The sequence below is a fragment of the Pararge aegeria genome, chromosome 6 (genome assembly GCF_905163445.1).
Source record: "Pararge aegeria chromosome 6, ilParAegt1.1, whole genome shotgun sequence".
Taxonomy (NCBI): Eukaryota; Metazoa; Arthropoda; class Insecta; order Lepidoptera; family Nymphalidae; genus Pararge; species Pararge aegeria.
Window position 1 is genome coordinate 14,722,307 of NC_053185.1, and position 18,494 is coordinate 14,740,800.

The window sequence follows — 18,494 nt, forward strand, 5'->3', positions numbered from 1 at the left end:
TATAAATAACACCATTCAGATTCTCCTGCTTTTCGCGGAGTATGGCAAATTAAGCTTAATTTTCATAATATATCATGGATTTCCCCTAAGTAACGCCTGCTTCTTTCCAATAGCTTGAAGATTATTTTATACATACATACATTCAAAGATGGTTAATTTTCAACTTATTACCAAATATTAAGGGTATGTTATTTAAATGTCAAGTTTTTTTAAATAACATACGCTTCGTAAATAATTGGCAATAAGCGGTGATGGCCTAGTGGGTAAGGCTTCGGATTTCCTTTTGTGGAGACCGAGTTAGATCCCCGGCACACACTTTTCGGACACTTTTCGGAGCTATTTGCGTTTTTCATTTGAGCAAAATATATATTATATATATTTTATTTTGTTGTTTTTATTTGTGTATATTTTGTTTATGTATTTGTATGGAGTTATTTGAATGTAGGTTTATAATAATTTCACACCATTTATTTGTTCTCGCTCTTGTTGTCCTAATCCTAAGGTTGCCTGGCAGTGATCGCTTTTAAGCCATAAGGCCGCCTTTCGTATTCTACTGCAGTTTTTGTGTTTCTCTCTATTCGTCATTTATTTTGCTAACTGTGTATTGGTGTACAAATAAAGAGTTTAAATAAATAAATATTTGCTTCAACGGTGAAGGAAAACATCGTGAGCAAACCTGCATGTTTGATTTTTTAATAACGTTCTCAACGTCGTGCGAGCTCTGTCAATCCGCACTGGGACAGCACGGTAGGCGGCCTAAACTCTTCTCATTCCGAGAGGAGACCAGTGACCTATAGTGGGCTGATAATGGGATAGTGATGAGGCTTCTGTTTATTTGTACATGACTGTAAACTGTCAGATTTCCTTACTAAAACTAACTAGATAAATACATTTCAGTTATAAAAAGTGAGAAAAATAAACAAAAAATCTGTTATAAATAAATATAATCATAATAATATACTACTACAAATTACAATACACACGTCGCCACCTAGCCCCAAAGTAAGCGTAGCTTGTGTTATGGCTACTAAGATGACTGATGAATATTTTTATGAATTATATATACATAAATACTTAGAAAATACATATAAACACCCAGACACTGAAAAACACTTATGCTCATCACACAAACATTTTCCAGTTGTGGGAGTCGAACCCACGGCCTTGGACTCAGAAAGCAGGGTCGCTGCCCACTGCGCCAGTCGGCCGTCGTACGTCGGCGTGTTACCAACGTTATGTAAATGGAGCTCCAGGAATAAAGCTACTTTTAATTTAATAGTAATGTCGACCACAGACCAGCTTCAAAGAGACTGGTATTGTTACATTGTTTTTTGGAGTTCCGTTACATAAAACGAGATGAAAACCCTTTATTAAGATAGGTTTAAATATGTACAGACGTAACTATAATATCTGCCAGACATTTTAAAGCTTTCGAAAAATGAGAATTTGCCAAGTTACCATTATATTATTTCGAGGACTGTGATTGTACTAAAAATAATAAAGATAAGTAGAGCTTCTACACACATAGACACATAGACATCTGGCCTCTGGGCGATCAACAGCATAGATTTTCTTAAGTTCATTAGATTATATGTTACTACCTGAGTATGAAAGTTATTCCAAACGTTTATTTATTGATTTATTTATTTGTTCAAGGCAACTAGGCCCATATAAAAAACACATAAAATAAGGTACAAAAATTAAAAATATTTGATGTAAAAATTAATTATGTACAATACTAGCATACCTAGCCCGCTTCGCCGGGCTAGATTTTGCTTTATTTTATTTAAACAATAAACTTACATCATTAATTTTTTAATTTAAGTCTCATAATATATTAAATCATTTATTTCTCTCCTTATTCATTCTCTTCTATTCTCTTCTCGAGCGGGTGAAGATCATTATCTACACCCATGTACACCCAACAATAGAATATCGTCATAGTAAATAAAAGCTGTATTTGACAGTTTGACAGTTCAAAAATAGGAGTGCTCCGATCGTCACCAAACTTTACAGGACTACTCGACAGGTCAATTCGGAGATTCCCTGAAAGTTTCATCGAAATCGGTCCAGTCGTTTCGGAGCCTATACGGAACATACCCACATACTTTCTCTTTTATAATATAAAAACAATATTTGAATCTGAGAATTTCAAGAAAATAACAGAATCGAAAAAAAAAAAATTAGATATTTTAATAAGCAGTCAATTCTGTATCAACGAGATTAATTGATTAATTAATTAAATAATAAAAATTAATATTAGTAGTTCTAAGCATACGCAATTTTGACTAGCTCTCTGGCGCAACGCTGAGCGCTGTGAATTTAAGTACGAGGTTCCAGGTTCGATTCATGGCAGGGGCAGTTTGGGAATTTATAATATCTGATTTTTCTCTTGCCTGATCTGGTGGGAGGCTTTGGCCGTGGCTAGTTACCACATTATCAACAAAGACGTGCCGCTAAGCGATTTAGTGTTCCAGCGCGATGTCGCGTAGAAACCGATTAGGATATGACTACAATACTCCCTAACAGTTTAGCCCGCTACCATCGTATGCATCATCACTTACCACCAGGTGAAATTGCAGTCAAGGGCTAACTTGTAGTGGAATAAAAAAAACAGCCTAATATTCTCGAATTAAAAAACCACGGAGTTAGTTGAATTGACCAGTGCAAAAGTACTAAAACCAATAAAGGATAAAATAGAAAATAGTCTAAAAACATCGCAGGCTTCGTAATAACAATTGAAATGGGATAGGCTTGTTCTGCCTGAGGTTTGAATATTACAAAGGCTGTATTTTGGTTCGTAGAATTGATAACAAAGGTACGGTATCATAATATACTACTATTATTTTTTTACGTTACGTGAATTCTGTTGCTAATATAAAAACGGTGCGAATGTAAATAAATCTGAGTTGGGGTACAGTAATGGAAACAAAAAAAGGTTAAGTGCGAGTCGCACTGAGAATATTCTCGAAAGATAATTTAAATAAGGAAGGGGGCTCAATCTTTGTAAGTTTTTCCTTCTTATAGTTCTGACGACCTTCATAGCGCAATGGTGAGCGCCGTGAATTAAGTAGGAGGTCCAGGTTCGATTCCCGGCAGGGGCAATTTGGGAATTCATAATTTCTAAGGCTTTAGCCGTGGCCAGTTACCACCTTACAGACGAAGACGTGCCGCTAAGCGAGTATTCCGGCGCGATGTCGCGTAGAAACCGATTTGGGTTATAACTACCATAATCCCTAACAGGTTAGCCCGCTCCCATATAAGACTGCATCATCACTTACCACCAGCAGTGGCGTGCATAGAGGGTATTCACAGGGCATGCAGATGATATAAAATGAAGAAAATCTCCAGTACGAGTTATGAAAAACTTAAGGATAGGCATTTTTATAGTTATAACTAGCCTACGCTTAAGTATTTATAACTCGTTTTGGAGATTTTCTTCATTTTATATCATCTGCATACCCTGTGCATACCCTCTATGCACGCCACTGACCACCAGGTAAGATTGCAGTCAAGGTCTAACTTGTAGTTTTTTTTTAAAAAATCTTATTGACTCAGCAGGCATATTTTTTGAATATGCAATTAATATTACGATTTTTTCCTTGATCAAAAGTTCCCTATGTTACTCTCCGACTTTTCAACTTACTTTAAGCAAAAAATCAAATCGATTGGTTGCTAAGATAGTACGTTTAGAAAGGACAAACAAAAAAACACACGTTCACTTTTATAATATCAGTAAGAAGAGATGAGGGTTCCATCTTTTTCTTTGGGTGTAGAATATGAGTCGTAAGTGTGTATGGGGCAATTTTATGCATTACAAATTGTACATGGAAGAAATAGCGGCAAAACGCTGGTAATATATAAAACTTACTCTTAAAGTGTTATCCCAAGCGCCGCTGGCAAAAATTTTAGGATTCTGATCGTGACATCGGATCGCGCATACTTGTCCATAATGCATCCTCTGCAGTTTCTTTGGTATGAACTGTAGCCGTAACTTTTGTACCTTATACGTTATATCCGCCTGAAAGATCACAAACGTTTCAAACTCCACTCGTGTACAATATAAGGTGGGTTCATTGTGTACGTTGCGGTTGGTTTGTTTATGAAAGTTTACTTTGGTATAAGCAAACTAAATGAGTTGTCAAAGACTTCTCTATTAATTATATAAATATGAACACGTATGCACGAACATTTGAACTTTGTACAGTGTTCCAGCATAGTTGTTAGGTTTCGTTTTTATACAACATGTTTGAGAAATTGTTATGAACAAACAGTTTTTAAAATGATTTTAAGTGAGTGCCTGATTATTTATTATTTATTTAGACTCTTCATTTTTACACAACTACACAGTTAGGAAATTAAAGGGCGAATAGACAAAGACTTGAGTAGAATACATAAGGCGGCCTTATTATTCGCAAACTTTAATCAGCAAACCCAAAATATTGAATACTAGCTTTAAAATAAAACAATTAAAGTGATTAACAATTTCGTAGTAGTGCTACAACAAAATAAGGGAACTATTTATTTGCATAAAAACAATATTTTTAAGTGGTTTGTGACGGTGCAGTCTAAAATGAAGGTGCGATAACATACAAACGTAAGTATAGTAACAATAAATAGGTTTTGATTGCGTTCAAGTACTAGTCTATATAATTAAAAATAAACTATCTTTTTTCACAAGATTGTTTGTACCAATAAGCAACAAATATAATCAAAGTTAGCATTTAATTTACATAAAACTCAGAGGGTTCAAATTCTCGGAGGTTTGGATCGATGAGGTTTTCTGAAATTGTTAAGAAACTCTAAGTCATATTAAGGTCTCAAGCAAGATCGAGATTTCCTGGAATCTCTTTAGAGTCGGCCCTTGTTCTTTATCTAATTCAAATTCAAAATTCATTTATTTCAAGTAGGCCTAATATAAGCACTTTTGAAACGTCAAGTCTGTCTGTTTGTAGTGATTCTACCACCGGTTCGGAAGGCAGATTCTACCGAGAAGAAGCCGGCAAGAAACTCAGCAGTTGCTCTTTTCCAACATCAACAATTTACATTTTGTATTTTAACATTCATTTTTCTATCTTGTGAGAGCTGAAAGCGGAGCCGGATGCTTCCAAGCAACCTTGTCATTAAAAAATTCATCAATTGTATAGTAACCTCGCTCTAATAAATGTGTTTTAACAAATTCTTTAAACTTGTGCATTGGCAGGTCCAAAATCACCTTAGGAATCATATTATAAAAGCGTATACTCAATCCCACAAATGATCCCTGTACCTTAAGCAGACGATATGCAGATGACACTAATTTATGACCATTTCTTGTAAGTCGACTGTTTATGTCCACTTTTTGTGTATAAAGACTAATATTTGTCTTACAAATACTATATTGTTATAAATATATTGTGAAGCTACAGTAAGTATGCCTATTTCTTTAAACTTCTCACGGAGGGATTCGCGTGATTTAAGTTTATATATTGACCGTACAGCTCTTTTCTGCAATATAAATATAGTTTCGATATCAGCTGCTTTACCCCATAACAAGATTCCATAGGACATAACACTATGAAAGTACGCAAAATAAACTAGCCTAGCTATTTCAACGTCAGTAATCTGTCTAATTTTTCTGACTGCGTAGGCAGCCGAGCTTAGTTTACCCGCTAGTGAATCTATATGGGCACCCCACTGTAGCTTATTATCCAAGGTCACGCCCAGAAAAACTGTGGAAGTCTCTATTTTTAGTGATTCACCATTTATCATTATATTTTTATCAATTTTCTTTACATTTGGTAAGATAAATTCGACACACTTTGTTTTTTTTGCATTTAAAAGTAAGTTGTTAACTGTAAACCAGTGCGACACATGCGACATAACACGGTTTACTTCGTCAGAGTTATCTTTACTCCTATCAGTCTTAAAAATTAGAGATGTATCATCTGCAAACAATACAATGTCGCATGTTCCACTGACATGGTACGGTAGATCATTTATATACACTAAAAATAGAAAAGGACCCAAAATCGAGCCTTGTGGGACACCCATTGAGGTATTTGAACCCTGAGACTTTGCATCATTTATGCAAACTCTTTGGGTTCTATTGCTGAGATAAGAGGCAACCAAATTTAGTGCAACGTTTTGGATACCATAGTGGCTTAGCTTAAGAAGCAAGGTTTTATGATCAACACAATCGAAAGCTTTAGATAGATCACAAAAAACACCCATGGCGTTCTGTGAACATTCCCAGGCATCATAAACATGTTTTATAAGTTTAGCGCCTGCGTCCGTTGTGCTACGACCTTTAGTGAAGCCATACTGCTCAGGGTGTAGTAAGTTATTTACATTAAAATGATATAAGAGTTGATTTAATATAATTTTTTCAAATATCTTACTAAGAGCTGGTAAGATTGAGATAGGTCTGTAATTGTTTATATCATTTTTATTACCAGATTTAAATAGAGGAATGAGTTTACTATGTTTCATTAGGTTCGGGAAAGTACCTAAATCAACACATTCATTGAAAATTATGGCTAAAAGAGGAGCAATGACGTCAATAATTTGAGATATTATATTTACCGACATTCCCCATATATCACCTGTTTTCTTTAATTTTAACAACTTGAAGTTTTTACTGATATCCGATGCATCTATATGTTTGAAATGAAATAAAACTTTGCACTCATTAATGTTGCCTCTTAATAAATTCTGAGCTGCAGTAGGTGAGGAATTTAGTGAATCTGTTAACAAAATAGGAACATTCTGAAAAAAGTTTTCAAAAGTACTAGCAACTTCTGTATCAGTAGTTACCATATTATTATTAATAATTAATTCAAAATTTCCGTCTCGAGATTTAGTTTTCCCAGATTCATTATTAACAATTTTCCAGGTTGTTTGTATTTTGTTTTCAGATTTTACTATCCGATCTTTAATGTATAGCGACTTAGCTTGTCTACAAACATTTTTAAATGTTTTGGAGTAACTTTTTACATATTCAAGGAAGGTTGGAGTCTGATTGTATTGTTTTTCATCATATAGCTCATACAACTTATCCCTGCTTTTGTAAATGCCTATTGTCGCCCAATCACTAAACCTCATTTTTTTATTAGAATCTATGTATTTAAAAGTAAATACTTTATTAAATGCACTTTCTATTTCATTGAAAAGCGTACGATAAAGATTGTCGGGATGACAGTTTTCAAAAAAGAGAGCAGGAATTTTGGCTGATATTTCACCTTCAAATCGCGTCAGTTTACTCTGAGTTATCGGCCTGTACTTAACAATATGTTTATTTCTATTTGTACCAACAACAGTAATTTGTTGGCCACAATGATCTGACCTTAAATTGTTTAATATCGATTTACCTAAGATATCACAGTTAAAAAAAATATTATCTAAACAAGATGCTGAAGTTGCTGTGATTCTAGTAGGTTCATCGAAAGCATTATTCAAATTAAAGCATTTAAATAAGTTTAACAACCTAGTCGTAGTAGTATTATGTAATAAGATATCAACATTGAAATCCCCGCATACTATTACATTTTTAGTAGACATACACAATCGCTTAAGGACATCTTCCATTACATCCTCGAATTGGTTGAAATCACCTGAGGGGGGATGGTACACACACACTATTATAAAACGCTCCAGCTCCACACAAGACAGTTCAATTATGCGCTCCACAGAAAGACTAACTATATTTTTTCGCTCCTTACATGTTATATTATTGCGTACAAAAATTAAGGATCCACCATGAATAGCAGTCTTTCTAAAGAACACACTTGACATTTTGAAGTTATTGATGTTAACTCCTATTTGTGCTCCAGTGAGCCAATGCTCAGTTATACACAATATGTGTATATTGAATTTTTCAACAAACAGTTCTATTTCTAATTCTTTGCCGGTGAAGCTCTGTATGTTTTGATGTACAATGTTCATATTACAGAGCTTCCCCGTTGTCTCACTGTCTAGTTTAAATAACTATTTATTATAGTACTAGAACAAGTACTAGGGTCAATATTAGAAATATTGGTGGTACTTGAAGTACAATATGTAGAGGTGTCAATAGACTTAGTTACAATACTTGTAACAGTATCATTTAAGTTGTAAGCTAGTAAAGATGCCAAGTGATGCTTACTTTTCTTAGATAAAATTAAACTATCTCTAGACAATAGGGATGACATGGATTTATTGATGTCAAAATAAAAAACTGCGTCACTATGACGGCATGTCAGGTTATAAATTAATAAATTTAAATTATAAATATGTTCATTCTGCTTTGAACTAAATGTGCCACAGTAAGGAAAGGCACACATAACGAATTTACATTGAGTTTTACTATGTAAAGCTAGTAATTTATCAATGCATCTTATAATTTGATGCTTTTTGACATTCAAACTGTCTCCTATTAAGAGAACAACATTTTTATTTACATCTAAATAGTCACTATTCAAACTATTAATAAGATAATCGAAACTAGCCCCCGGTGAACATCTATTAGTCACTGAGTGATCAAGGTAATGGTTCATAATAGGTCCAAAACCTTTACCTAACATGTCGGAAAATATAATTGTCTGTTTTTCAGGCATACTTTTTAATAAAGGTGAAGGGTCTGGTATGACAGTTGAGCACTGCTCCAGGCATGTTTCTAATTGGTTGGAAGATACTGTATCACATAATTTTAGGTTAGTCATAGGTATCTCATGAGTACAGTTACATTTATTTGCTAATTATACTGAACTTATCTCCGAAATTATCTAAGTACCTTTAAACTAACAAAATTATATTGCCTTAAGGCTTGTTTCTACCCAAAACTATTGAGACCCCGTTGCTTGGGGTGTATTTGAAACCTACCGTAAAAATTGCGTCATAGAGATATGAGCTCTGTTGTAATTCAAAAATAATTTATTTCACAAATAAGCACTTTTTAAGGTCAGTTTTTTGTGACTCAACAATTTTTTTGAAGGTAGATTCTACCAACAAGATGCCCGCAAGAAGCTCAACAGTTGATCTTTCCTATAACAATATATTTAGTGCAATAGTTAAATGGCTAGAATTATTTTTAGTTTACTATAAATAATGATGGACTTTTACAAATAAATGTAGTTTTACCCCCAGGTGTACACTTACCCTTACTCGTAAAACCTATCTGATATTGGCTATAAACCGACATTACTCGGACCGTTTTATGGGAGGTAACACACTTCATTGTAATCGCGTTATACAGTAAGTAATTTGAAATTTCGTTGTAAAGTTCAAAATTGTCTATAAGGCCGTCTAAATTCATCGCCAGTTTTCTTAACGAATATACTACTCTTTTATTGTGTAGATAAATGTAGTAGCTAGCAAATATCAAAGTAGAGCAATTCTCTATACTATCAATATATATTGTTGGAGAAATCGTCACAACACGTCATCGTGGAGGGGACAACGCGTAGTGGTGGTGTTAGAGACTATAAAAGGCGGTGCGCGCTTCATTCGAGAGAATCTCTTTGCGACCGATCCCAAAAAGAGCAACATTGCAAGTCGACTCCAAAAGGTCGCTCCACCTGCTGGGCAAGTGGTTCCGCCTCTGGAGGATCGAGGTTAACCCCGAGAAGAGCGCAGCGGTGCTCTTCACGGGCAAACCGAGAGGCCGCTTCACGGTAAACCCCGCAGAGGTCACCCTCTACGGGCGTCCCATACCCTGGCAAGACAAGGCCAAATACCTGGGAGTAACGTTCGATCATAGAATGAGCTTCACCGCACACATTCGCAAGGCCCGCAACAAGGCTGCGTATGTGATGGGTCGTCTCTATCCGATGATTTGCCGGAAAAGCAAATTATCCCTCCGTCACAAGGTAACCTTGTATAAAACGTGCATACGTCCCATTATGACATACGCCAGCGTCGTATTCGCCCATCGCCCTCACAGCTCCTACAGGAGCTTTCAAGTCCTGCAGAACAAGTTTATGCGTATGACCACGGACAGTCCGTGGTTCATGCGCAACGTAGATCTCCACCGAGACCTCGATCTTCCCACCATAGCTCAGTACATGAAATCATTATCAAAGACCTACTTTGAAAATGCAGTCCGACACCCCAACCCCCTAGTGGTCGAGGCGTCCACTTACACCCCCGTCCCCGACGTCGAGCTTAAGCGGCGACGTCCGAAGCATGTCCTTGACGACCCTGACGACAAAATAACTACCGACAACGTGTCCCAACAACACACACACACGCAACATACACAGCGTCTTCTTCGGCGAAGACGAGGGCCCCGATTTCTGACGTCATCCGGACGTGGATCCTTACCACGGTCACGGGGGCTTTCGGACTAAACAATGATTAGTCCAAAAGTCCACCAACAGTCAGATTAACGTCGAACCGAGCCGAGGTCCGAGTCCTCGCAGGAGGCACCCTCGGGTCGACGTCTCCCATACTCCCCCCGATGTCGTCGAGCCCTGGGGCTCTTCTCATGACGAGCTTTCGCGCTCGCCCTACTCCCCCGGTGACGCCGTAGCAACCCCTTAGGTGGTAATCGGCAAGTGTCCTTCCGAAAAAGCAAAAGCAAAAGCATTCGAGAGAATCTTCGGGTACCGTCAACTAGTTTAAGGGGGTCCCCTGTCCGTTTGGAAAGTTAACCTGCTCATTTTGGTTTTGTTGTAAATTAGATTTATAAATGGAATTTCTTTAAATAAGTTATCTGTTGAGTGTTTTATTAGTTCCGTGTAAACTCTTGCTTCTACTAAACATATATGTGTGTGTAGTCATGATTTGTTTTTTTTATTAAAATTTTACCTCTGGTTCCTAAAAATATATATATATATATATATATATATATATATATGCATGCTATGTACTTGTATTTTATAGCCAGGCTAATATTATGAAAGATTTGTTTATTGATAAACTTTGACAAAGGAGGAAAAAGCGCTACCGCACTGACTTAATAACGTTCCGTCATACATAAATAATGTTCTTATGTATATAATTAAAAAGTGCACATGCCTTCATATCACTAAATAAGCCACAATATCTCATTTATCGAAATGTAGAAAAATAATCAATTATTTTTATGCATAAAATATCACTCCTTACAAAAAAGAGTCCATTATTGGATAGAAGCAGGCGCTAATTTCCTGATATTCCATGATATTTTATGAAAATTTAGCTTAATTTTCTGTTCTAAAATAGTAAGTAAATGAGTAATAGTAGTCAGTACATAGACAATCTTATGTAGATTGTCTATGTACTTTGGTCGCATTGTTTAGGAGTAAGGTAATACACAATTATTATAACGGGACGCACGGGAGTAAAATATCCTCGTGGCGTTTATAACATAACTTAACGATCTTTAGTAATCCTCAGGAATAATTTGTATTGAATATAATAATAATAAAGTTTAATTCAGATAAAAATCCATAGCTACAACAATAACGATTATCTTATTTACTATATTATAAATTAAAATTACCCAATCCTATAAATAATAAATAGTTAGGAATCTCCTAACTAAGGTAAGTATCTTCTTGAGCACTTGGTGTGTGAGTGTGTACCCAATATAGTAAGTTCGTGGACCACCAGCTTTCAAGCTTCAGATTCAGCCATTAGTGCGGCCTGTGATCAGAAACCATTTTTTGGCAAACTAGCACTCAGTGTCTATTGTTCCCAGGGCTAGCGTAAGGAGATTTACACTTCGACCTCCCTTTTAAATGAAAAATCAAGGAAACCGTCCATTATGTAAAACGGATAACTCAGAAATACAGTCTTAATATAATTAATATAATCTTAATCGTATTTCTGACTGCATGGTTATTTGAAATCTTCATTTTGTTGTGAAAACTACGAACAGTAATTATTAAATTAACCTTAAGATAGATGAAGATTGCACAAAGCTTAGAAAAATAAATATTTTGCTGAATATTGCTTTAATACAAAATGTTTTCCAAATGCCATGGAATAGAATAATATTAAAATACAATAGGTATTATTTATATTTGCAAATTAGAAATTTATTATTTTCTAATAAAAGTTTTATTTTGTTTTCTCTAATTTGGTATCAAACAAACTAATGCATATTCAACACAAACTGTAATATGCAAATGCTAAAGAGAGCCAATAACAATAAATTTAACACCTGACGTATTTCATTCGTACCTACTCGCCTCTCCTTATTCCAGTGAAGTATACCTACGTATTTAATATATTTTATTTTATTTTATTTGCCTTTGTAAGAGACCATCTAATAAAATATTCAATGAACATAAATTTTACAGAAACGCTACGCAGTAGTTTACACTTTATACCTAAACCATAAAATGTAGGTATTACTGTTCATCTAAAACGAAATGCCCTCTTTCGTGTCATATATCTCAATTAAATAGCAATGCATAGTTTAGCTACTATTCCATTTCCAGACAAACTAAGCACACAAGATATTAGCACCCACATTAGTTAAAAATAATTGCCCTTTTATAAAAAATCTTGATAAAAAAAACATAACAGAGCCCAAGTGTAAGTTGCCGATGATTAACAGACGTACACTATCACTAAGGTTTATACTTACTTAATTATATCTATATATATAAAAGAGGATGTTTGTATATATGTCATCGATAAACTCAGAAACTATTTGACCGATCATTATGAAAATTGGTATGCTTATGTATTTTTTCACGGAGAAGGTTTATACGCTATGCCCATTGATGTAACTCCCCACCAGGCGGCGCTGTCAAGTATCGACTTCCGCCCCGTTCAACCGATTGTCATAAAAATTGGTATGACCATGTATTTTTCCACGGAGAAAACGAACATGCTATGTCCATTGATGTAACTCCCCACCAGGCGGCGCTGTCAAGTATCGACTTCCGCCCCGTTCACCCGATTGTCATAAAAATTGGTATGACCATGTATTTTTCCACGGAGAAAACGAACATGCTATGTCCATTGATGTAACTCAAAGGCAAAGGTCACTGACTGACTGACTGATTGACTGATCTATCAACACACAGCTCGAACCACTTGACGGATTGGGCTGAAATTTTGCACACAGATAGTTATTACAACGTAGGCGTCCGCTAGGAAAGGATTTTTTTAAATTCCATCAGGGTTAAATATGGGATGAAAGTTTGTAAAAAATTCTTCATTTATCAATTTATTTTTCAAGCTACATCAATTAAACTTTGATTTTAGGTTTTCGATTTATAATAAAGAAATACGTATTTCATAGGGGATCAAAATTTATATGAAAGTTTCTGATTTTCTAAGTAATTTCCGTTCATATTTTTCTATAAGCAGCAAGACCTTTTTTTAACCCTTTGTAGTAAATTTAACAAATCAAAAATAAAACTTAACGTGAGCGAAGCCGCGGGCAAAAGCTAGTATATATATAAAATATATACTAACCTCTAGTAAACACACTTCTCTTTGCAGAAGCATAATATATCTGTCAAATTTATTAGTTGTCAGATCTTGACGGTTGCTCCACCATAAAACAACCGATTTACTATTGACGGCCAATGGGCGCAGAGGGCAGCGACCCTGCTTTCTGGATCTAAAGCCGTGGGCTCGATTCCCACAACTGGGAAATGTTTGTGTGATGAAGATGAATGTATTTCAGTATCTGGGTGTATATATCTATATTATAAGTATATATTCATCAGTTATTTTAGTACCCATAACACAAGCTAAGCTTACTTTGGGGCTAGAATCTAGATGATGATGTGTGTATTGTTTTAGTATATTTATTATTATTACTATTTGTTCAGATACTTTAATTGAATAATATTAATAACACTACCCGCGGTCTTCTACCGTTTTTGTTACGGTTTTTTTACAAATCCCGTAAGTTTTCCTGGGATAAAAAATAGCCTTTGATACACTCCGTCTAACCTAACTAACTTGACGTAAGAGCTTAAAGAAAGGACAAAAAACACATACTTTTGCATTTATAAGATTGACTGATCACCAAACCTCTAAAGTCTCCATATCGTAGACCTTAATACTGGCGTCGGAATAGCCGACAACCATTCTTGTCTGGTCAGCTGTTAGTCCCAGGGAAAGTGCAGCACTCCTTTCTAAGTGAGTACATAAAAGTTAGCCGACTCTAAATGTTTTAGCTCAGTGAGCCATGAAGGGAGCAATGCTTGGAGTATTTCTACCAGAGGTGCACAAAGCTAAATGAGTGGCGAAACTAAAAGTGCGGTGCACATAGCGCAGTGGTGACAACTTAAATACATCGATTGCATTAATAAGAAATCAATGTCATTAAAATCTCCAGATGGCAGATTGAATTTAGTAGTGCCATCCTTTACCAACCCTTTTGTTTTAAGATAACTACTTTTCGGGGCTAAAGTTTGTAACAATTAATTATATATGTATATCTGTACTATCAAGTGCCGTGTTTAAGTCGAACATACCTACGTAAGAAACTGAAAAAAATTCGGATTATAAAATTGGTATGGAATATTGTTTACACTTACGGGTAATGTATGGCGTTGAGTAGGAGGAAATCCCAGGACTTCCATAGAATTGCGTGTTAAGGCATTCTAGCGCTGGGTCAGCTCGAATGCAATACTCTGGAGGATCGTCCAGTGACGTATCCATCTATTTAGAGAATAATTAGTACAAAGTTAATAAAAAATTAAGTGTCCATAAAATTATGTTGATAGTATCTGCCTTCCTAACCGATGGTAGAGTCACTACAAACAGACCGACTTGACGTTTCAAAAGTGCTTATATTAGGCCTACTTGAAATAAATGAATTTTGAATTTTGAATCTTTTGAGTAATTACCACTATCTCTATTCTTCGATCGCATCTCACGCCATAGATAAAAATTCAATCCCCATTTGATGCATGCCTGATATTTTCTGCTACTTCCAATACCAGATCTTTTAATATTTATCATACATTCACCTACTTAATTATCATACAGGATATGTTCTCTCAAAATTATGATATGGGGTTAAGGGCCGAATAAATAAATTCCATAAAAGCCGTCTCAACGCATCGATGGCTTTTTTTGGTTCCATTGATCACTTAAGACAGGTGCATTTTATAAAATAATTTCCAAAATCTGCAGGCAGTGTGTGAAATTAATATTCTTGCAGGTACACAAACACCTTGTAATTTAGTACCTTTCCTAAACAGCAGCCAGTAATGTGTTAAATTCGGTATTAGGCCTACTTTTATCCTAAATTGTCTTAAAGGTACTAGGTAGTAACAGTAGTAGCTTTTAACCATGGAATTTTCCAGAACTATTTCTTAGGTGCTCACATTAGGTATTTCAATTCGATATACAGATCCATCGACACAAGCCGCATAGCATATCCGCTCTTCCAGGCGACTATACTGCAAGGCGAAAACAGGTTTCGGCGGAAATTGTATGTTACGTAGCGTGCAAAGAACTACTCCTGTACTGCCGTGTCGCATCTGGTGGAAGAATAATATAATTATTAAGGCTTAATGACGTATTAAACAGAACTTGTAGTGCAGAAAAATATGGAATTTTCTCAACCAAAAGAAAACACTGAATTTTAGATTGCAGGAGCTGCGATAATGTTTGTTTGATTGATTTAGAAGAAAAAGGAATAAAAGTTACGCAATAAAGTGAATAAAAAATAAATGAAAATAAAATAATCTGCTTTCACTATTATTAAATCAAATGAAATGAAATATTTCAAATAGCCACATAGATGGCACTTTTGATGCGTCATTATATACAAAATGTGTACATAGCAGTGAGTAGTGATGGCGATAACTACAATCGTAAACTTAAAACTAAAGCTACGAGGGTTCCAATCGCGCCCTGGTCTAAGAAGAAGCCCACAACAAACTAAGCCAGGTGTTCTTTTTGTTATCACCGTCTCACATTGTCATTAGAAAATATTTAAGAAGCAACCTGGTTAGAGCAATTGTTCACACCCAAGCTTTTTTATCGTTTACGTAATCCTTTATACTATAATATGACTCTATTAATACAAACTTTGAACTTCTTTAGTGTCATCCCCAAGATATCAACCGGTAATTTATTGTAAAATTGTATACGATTTCCTTTAAATGAATTGCTTATTTTGTGTAGTTGTAGTAGTAGTAGTGTACTGCACTGCAAGTTTATTTTTGCTTCTAACGTTCAAATTATTGCAGTCACATTTTCTTTTAAATTTATATACATTTTTGTGAACATACATTAGGTATTTATAGCTCCTCTTCCCTGCGTGTTTCGAAAAAGGTAACTAAGGGAATATATCGTAAAGCGAGCAAGAGCGTCGTTTATGCTACTACTACTATATACTTCAATCAGTAATTCTTTTGCTCAGTGTGGTGGTTAAACCTCCTATTTAATTAAAGTATTTATAGCTTCCTAGGTTAACTTGTACTTACACTTATCGCTCGATATGCCAAGTCCTGATGATTACATACCTAGATTAGGTACCTACTTGAATCATTCCAGATGCATGACCGACAACGATATGGCTCCCACTACGAGAGTAGGTCAGCGCGGTTATGGCTCCCAGTTCAGAACAATACCAGCGATTGAACAATATCTCATTACGTGTGCCTTTCAAGAAATTCTCATAGTTTTCGTTCACCCATCCTTGATACCCTTTTTCACTACTCTCAGGCCCTTGGTTAAAGAACATTGGATACCAAATGTTTGGGAACTCTTCATTTTGGTAATGGCAAAAAATATTGTCTGCGTATTCATTAAGGATTTCCTTTTGGTCATCCATGACTGATAATTAGGTAGGTACGTATTTCAGAGACCAACTAGATACCTAATACAACTATCGTTGTTAGGTATTACCTACTTATCGTACAATTAATTTTTTTTTTTTTCATTATATTGGTAAAAACGAAATAACTCATTTTAAGGATAGGTAGGTACCTCTACTATTATGCTTGTTTGTGATTTAACAGTGTACTGACTTGTCGTCGCCATCTCCTTACAACCTTATTTCGTGGTGAACTGCGGATTATTTTATATACCTAACTCTTGAAACGGAATCTCAAAAAAAATCACTAACTAAATTATTCTGTTATTCAATATCTCTAAAAAAATTGACAACACTTTTAATGTAGTGCTATCCCTGTCACACTGTATGCCCTAAAAAAGGTTAACAATATTAAGAATATTGTCGTGCGCTAATTTCAAGGAGTACTGGTCCGATTTGAAAAATTCTTTCAGTGTTGGATAGCCTATTGTTTTAGAAAATTGTAAGTAGCATAATTTTGCTTGCTTATTTTGCATATTTTCAAAAACTATAACTAGGACAGCTACATGTACCTACATAAGTATCTTCTCTTATAACTTAACAGTTACTTCTCGTTGTTAGTGATAAAAGCTGAAACCGACGTACACTAAATACTCCTTAAAACCTCCAAAGTGGATCCTATGCATTTACTGACTCCAGATAACATTGCTTACCCAACGCAATCGACTATTCTTTGTTGCCACTACTGCCACACATCTCTCAAAGAAACTATTCCTACATGATACTTTAAAACAAAAACAAACGCGGACGAAATCGCGGGCCATAGCTAGTGAATGTTATCATTCAGGTAGAATCTTGAACATTTACAAGGCTGCGATGAGCCTAATCTATTGCTGCAAGAATTATTGTAACAATTGGCATTCTTTTTATGTGGATAATTAACGATCCGTTATCCGAGGAACTCATCCTACAAATTGCCACCCTGTGTTTATCAACCGGAGGCGCAGGTGATACGCCTCATATGCCTGTAACTACACCGGCAGTCACGCTTTTCGGACTGGAATGCAACAATACTGCTAAGCAGTAGAAATATAAACACAGCAGTAGTAGACGGAGGAGGATCTATGTCACAAAATGCTCTATTACTACTAAAACGTATACCTTTTGTATCTAGAGCGCCACAAATAAACAGACATACCAACCAAATTTTAAATATCATCTGGCATAATTAACAAACCATTCATTTTCTTCGCGCAGTGGGGTAAAATTGCTGCTTACCTGTATAAGTCCAGTAGAATGACCGACAACCAAATATTTGCCTTCATGTGAATAAACCATTGCACAAATATACCCAGTTTGAGACAAATAATTTAAACTCAACAAGTTCTCATTGGGGGTATCTTTAAAAAATCTTTCTTGATTATCCTGAAGCCATGTAACATCCGCTAAACTAAGTTTCTTTTCAGCGAAAGAGACAAATGCTGATCTGCCGCCTTCATCTTCACGGGCAAATTCCTTTTTTATGCGATAGCCATATTCTTTGACAAAAACTTGAATATCCGATTCGCTTTGAGATAAATTGAATCGACTATATGTTGAAGTGTTCAAAAGACTTGAAGCCATTTTTAGGTGGATAAGTATCCACCTAATGTTGTAGAGTAGAGTACCAAGGTAGTAATTTTGTATGAATTTATATAAGAAATAATAGCGATAGTATATACACACAGAGTCAACACGAAACAAGTATTTATATCAAAATTAATTAAAAAGGTTATGTATTTACGTGATAGTAGCAAACAAAGAATAATTAAGT

General features: G+C 35.4%; 1 protein-coding gene across 2 annotated transcripts in view; it reads right to left on the reverse strand.

Annotated features, from left to right (window-relative positions):
- LOC120624544 overlaps positions 1–18,369 on the reverse strand; it is a 32,225-nt gene extending 13,856 nt beyond the window's left edge. For both annotated transcript variants that reach the window (XM_039891161.1, XM_039891160.1), the window contains exons 1-5: positions 17,960–18,369; positions 15,243–15,398; positions 14,448–14,571; positions 13,939–14,042; positions 3,872–4,021 (exon numbers count right to left, since the gene is read on the reverse strand). In XM_039891161.1, coding sequence (XP_039747095.1) covers positions 3,872–4,021; positions 13,939–14,042; positions 14,448–14,571; positions 15,243–15,398; positions 17,960–18,304 — 879 coding nt within the window. In that variant the 5' untranslated portion in view covers positions 18,305–18,369. The remainder of the gene's footprint in view (positions 1–3,871; positions 4,022–13,938; positions 14,043–14,447; positions 14,572–15,242; positions 15,399–17,959) is intronic.
- Between the last annotated feature and the right edge of the window lie 125 nt (positions 18,370–18,494).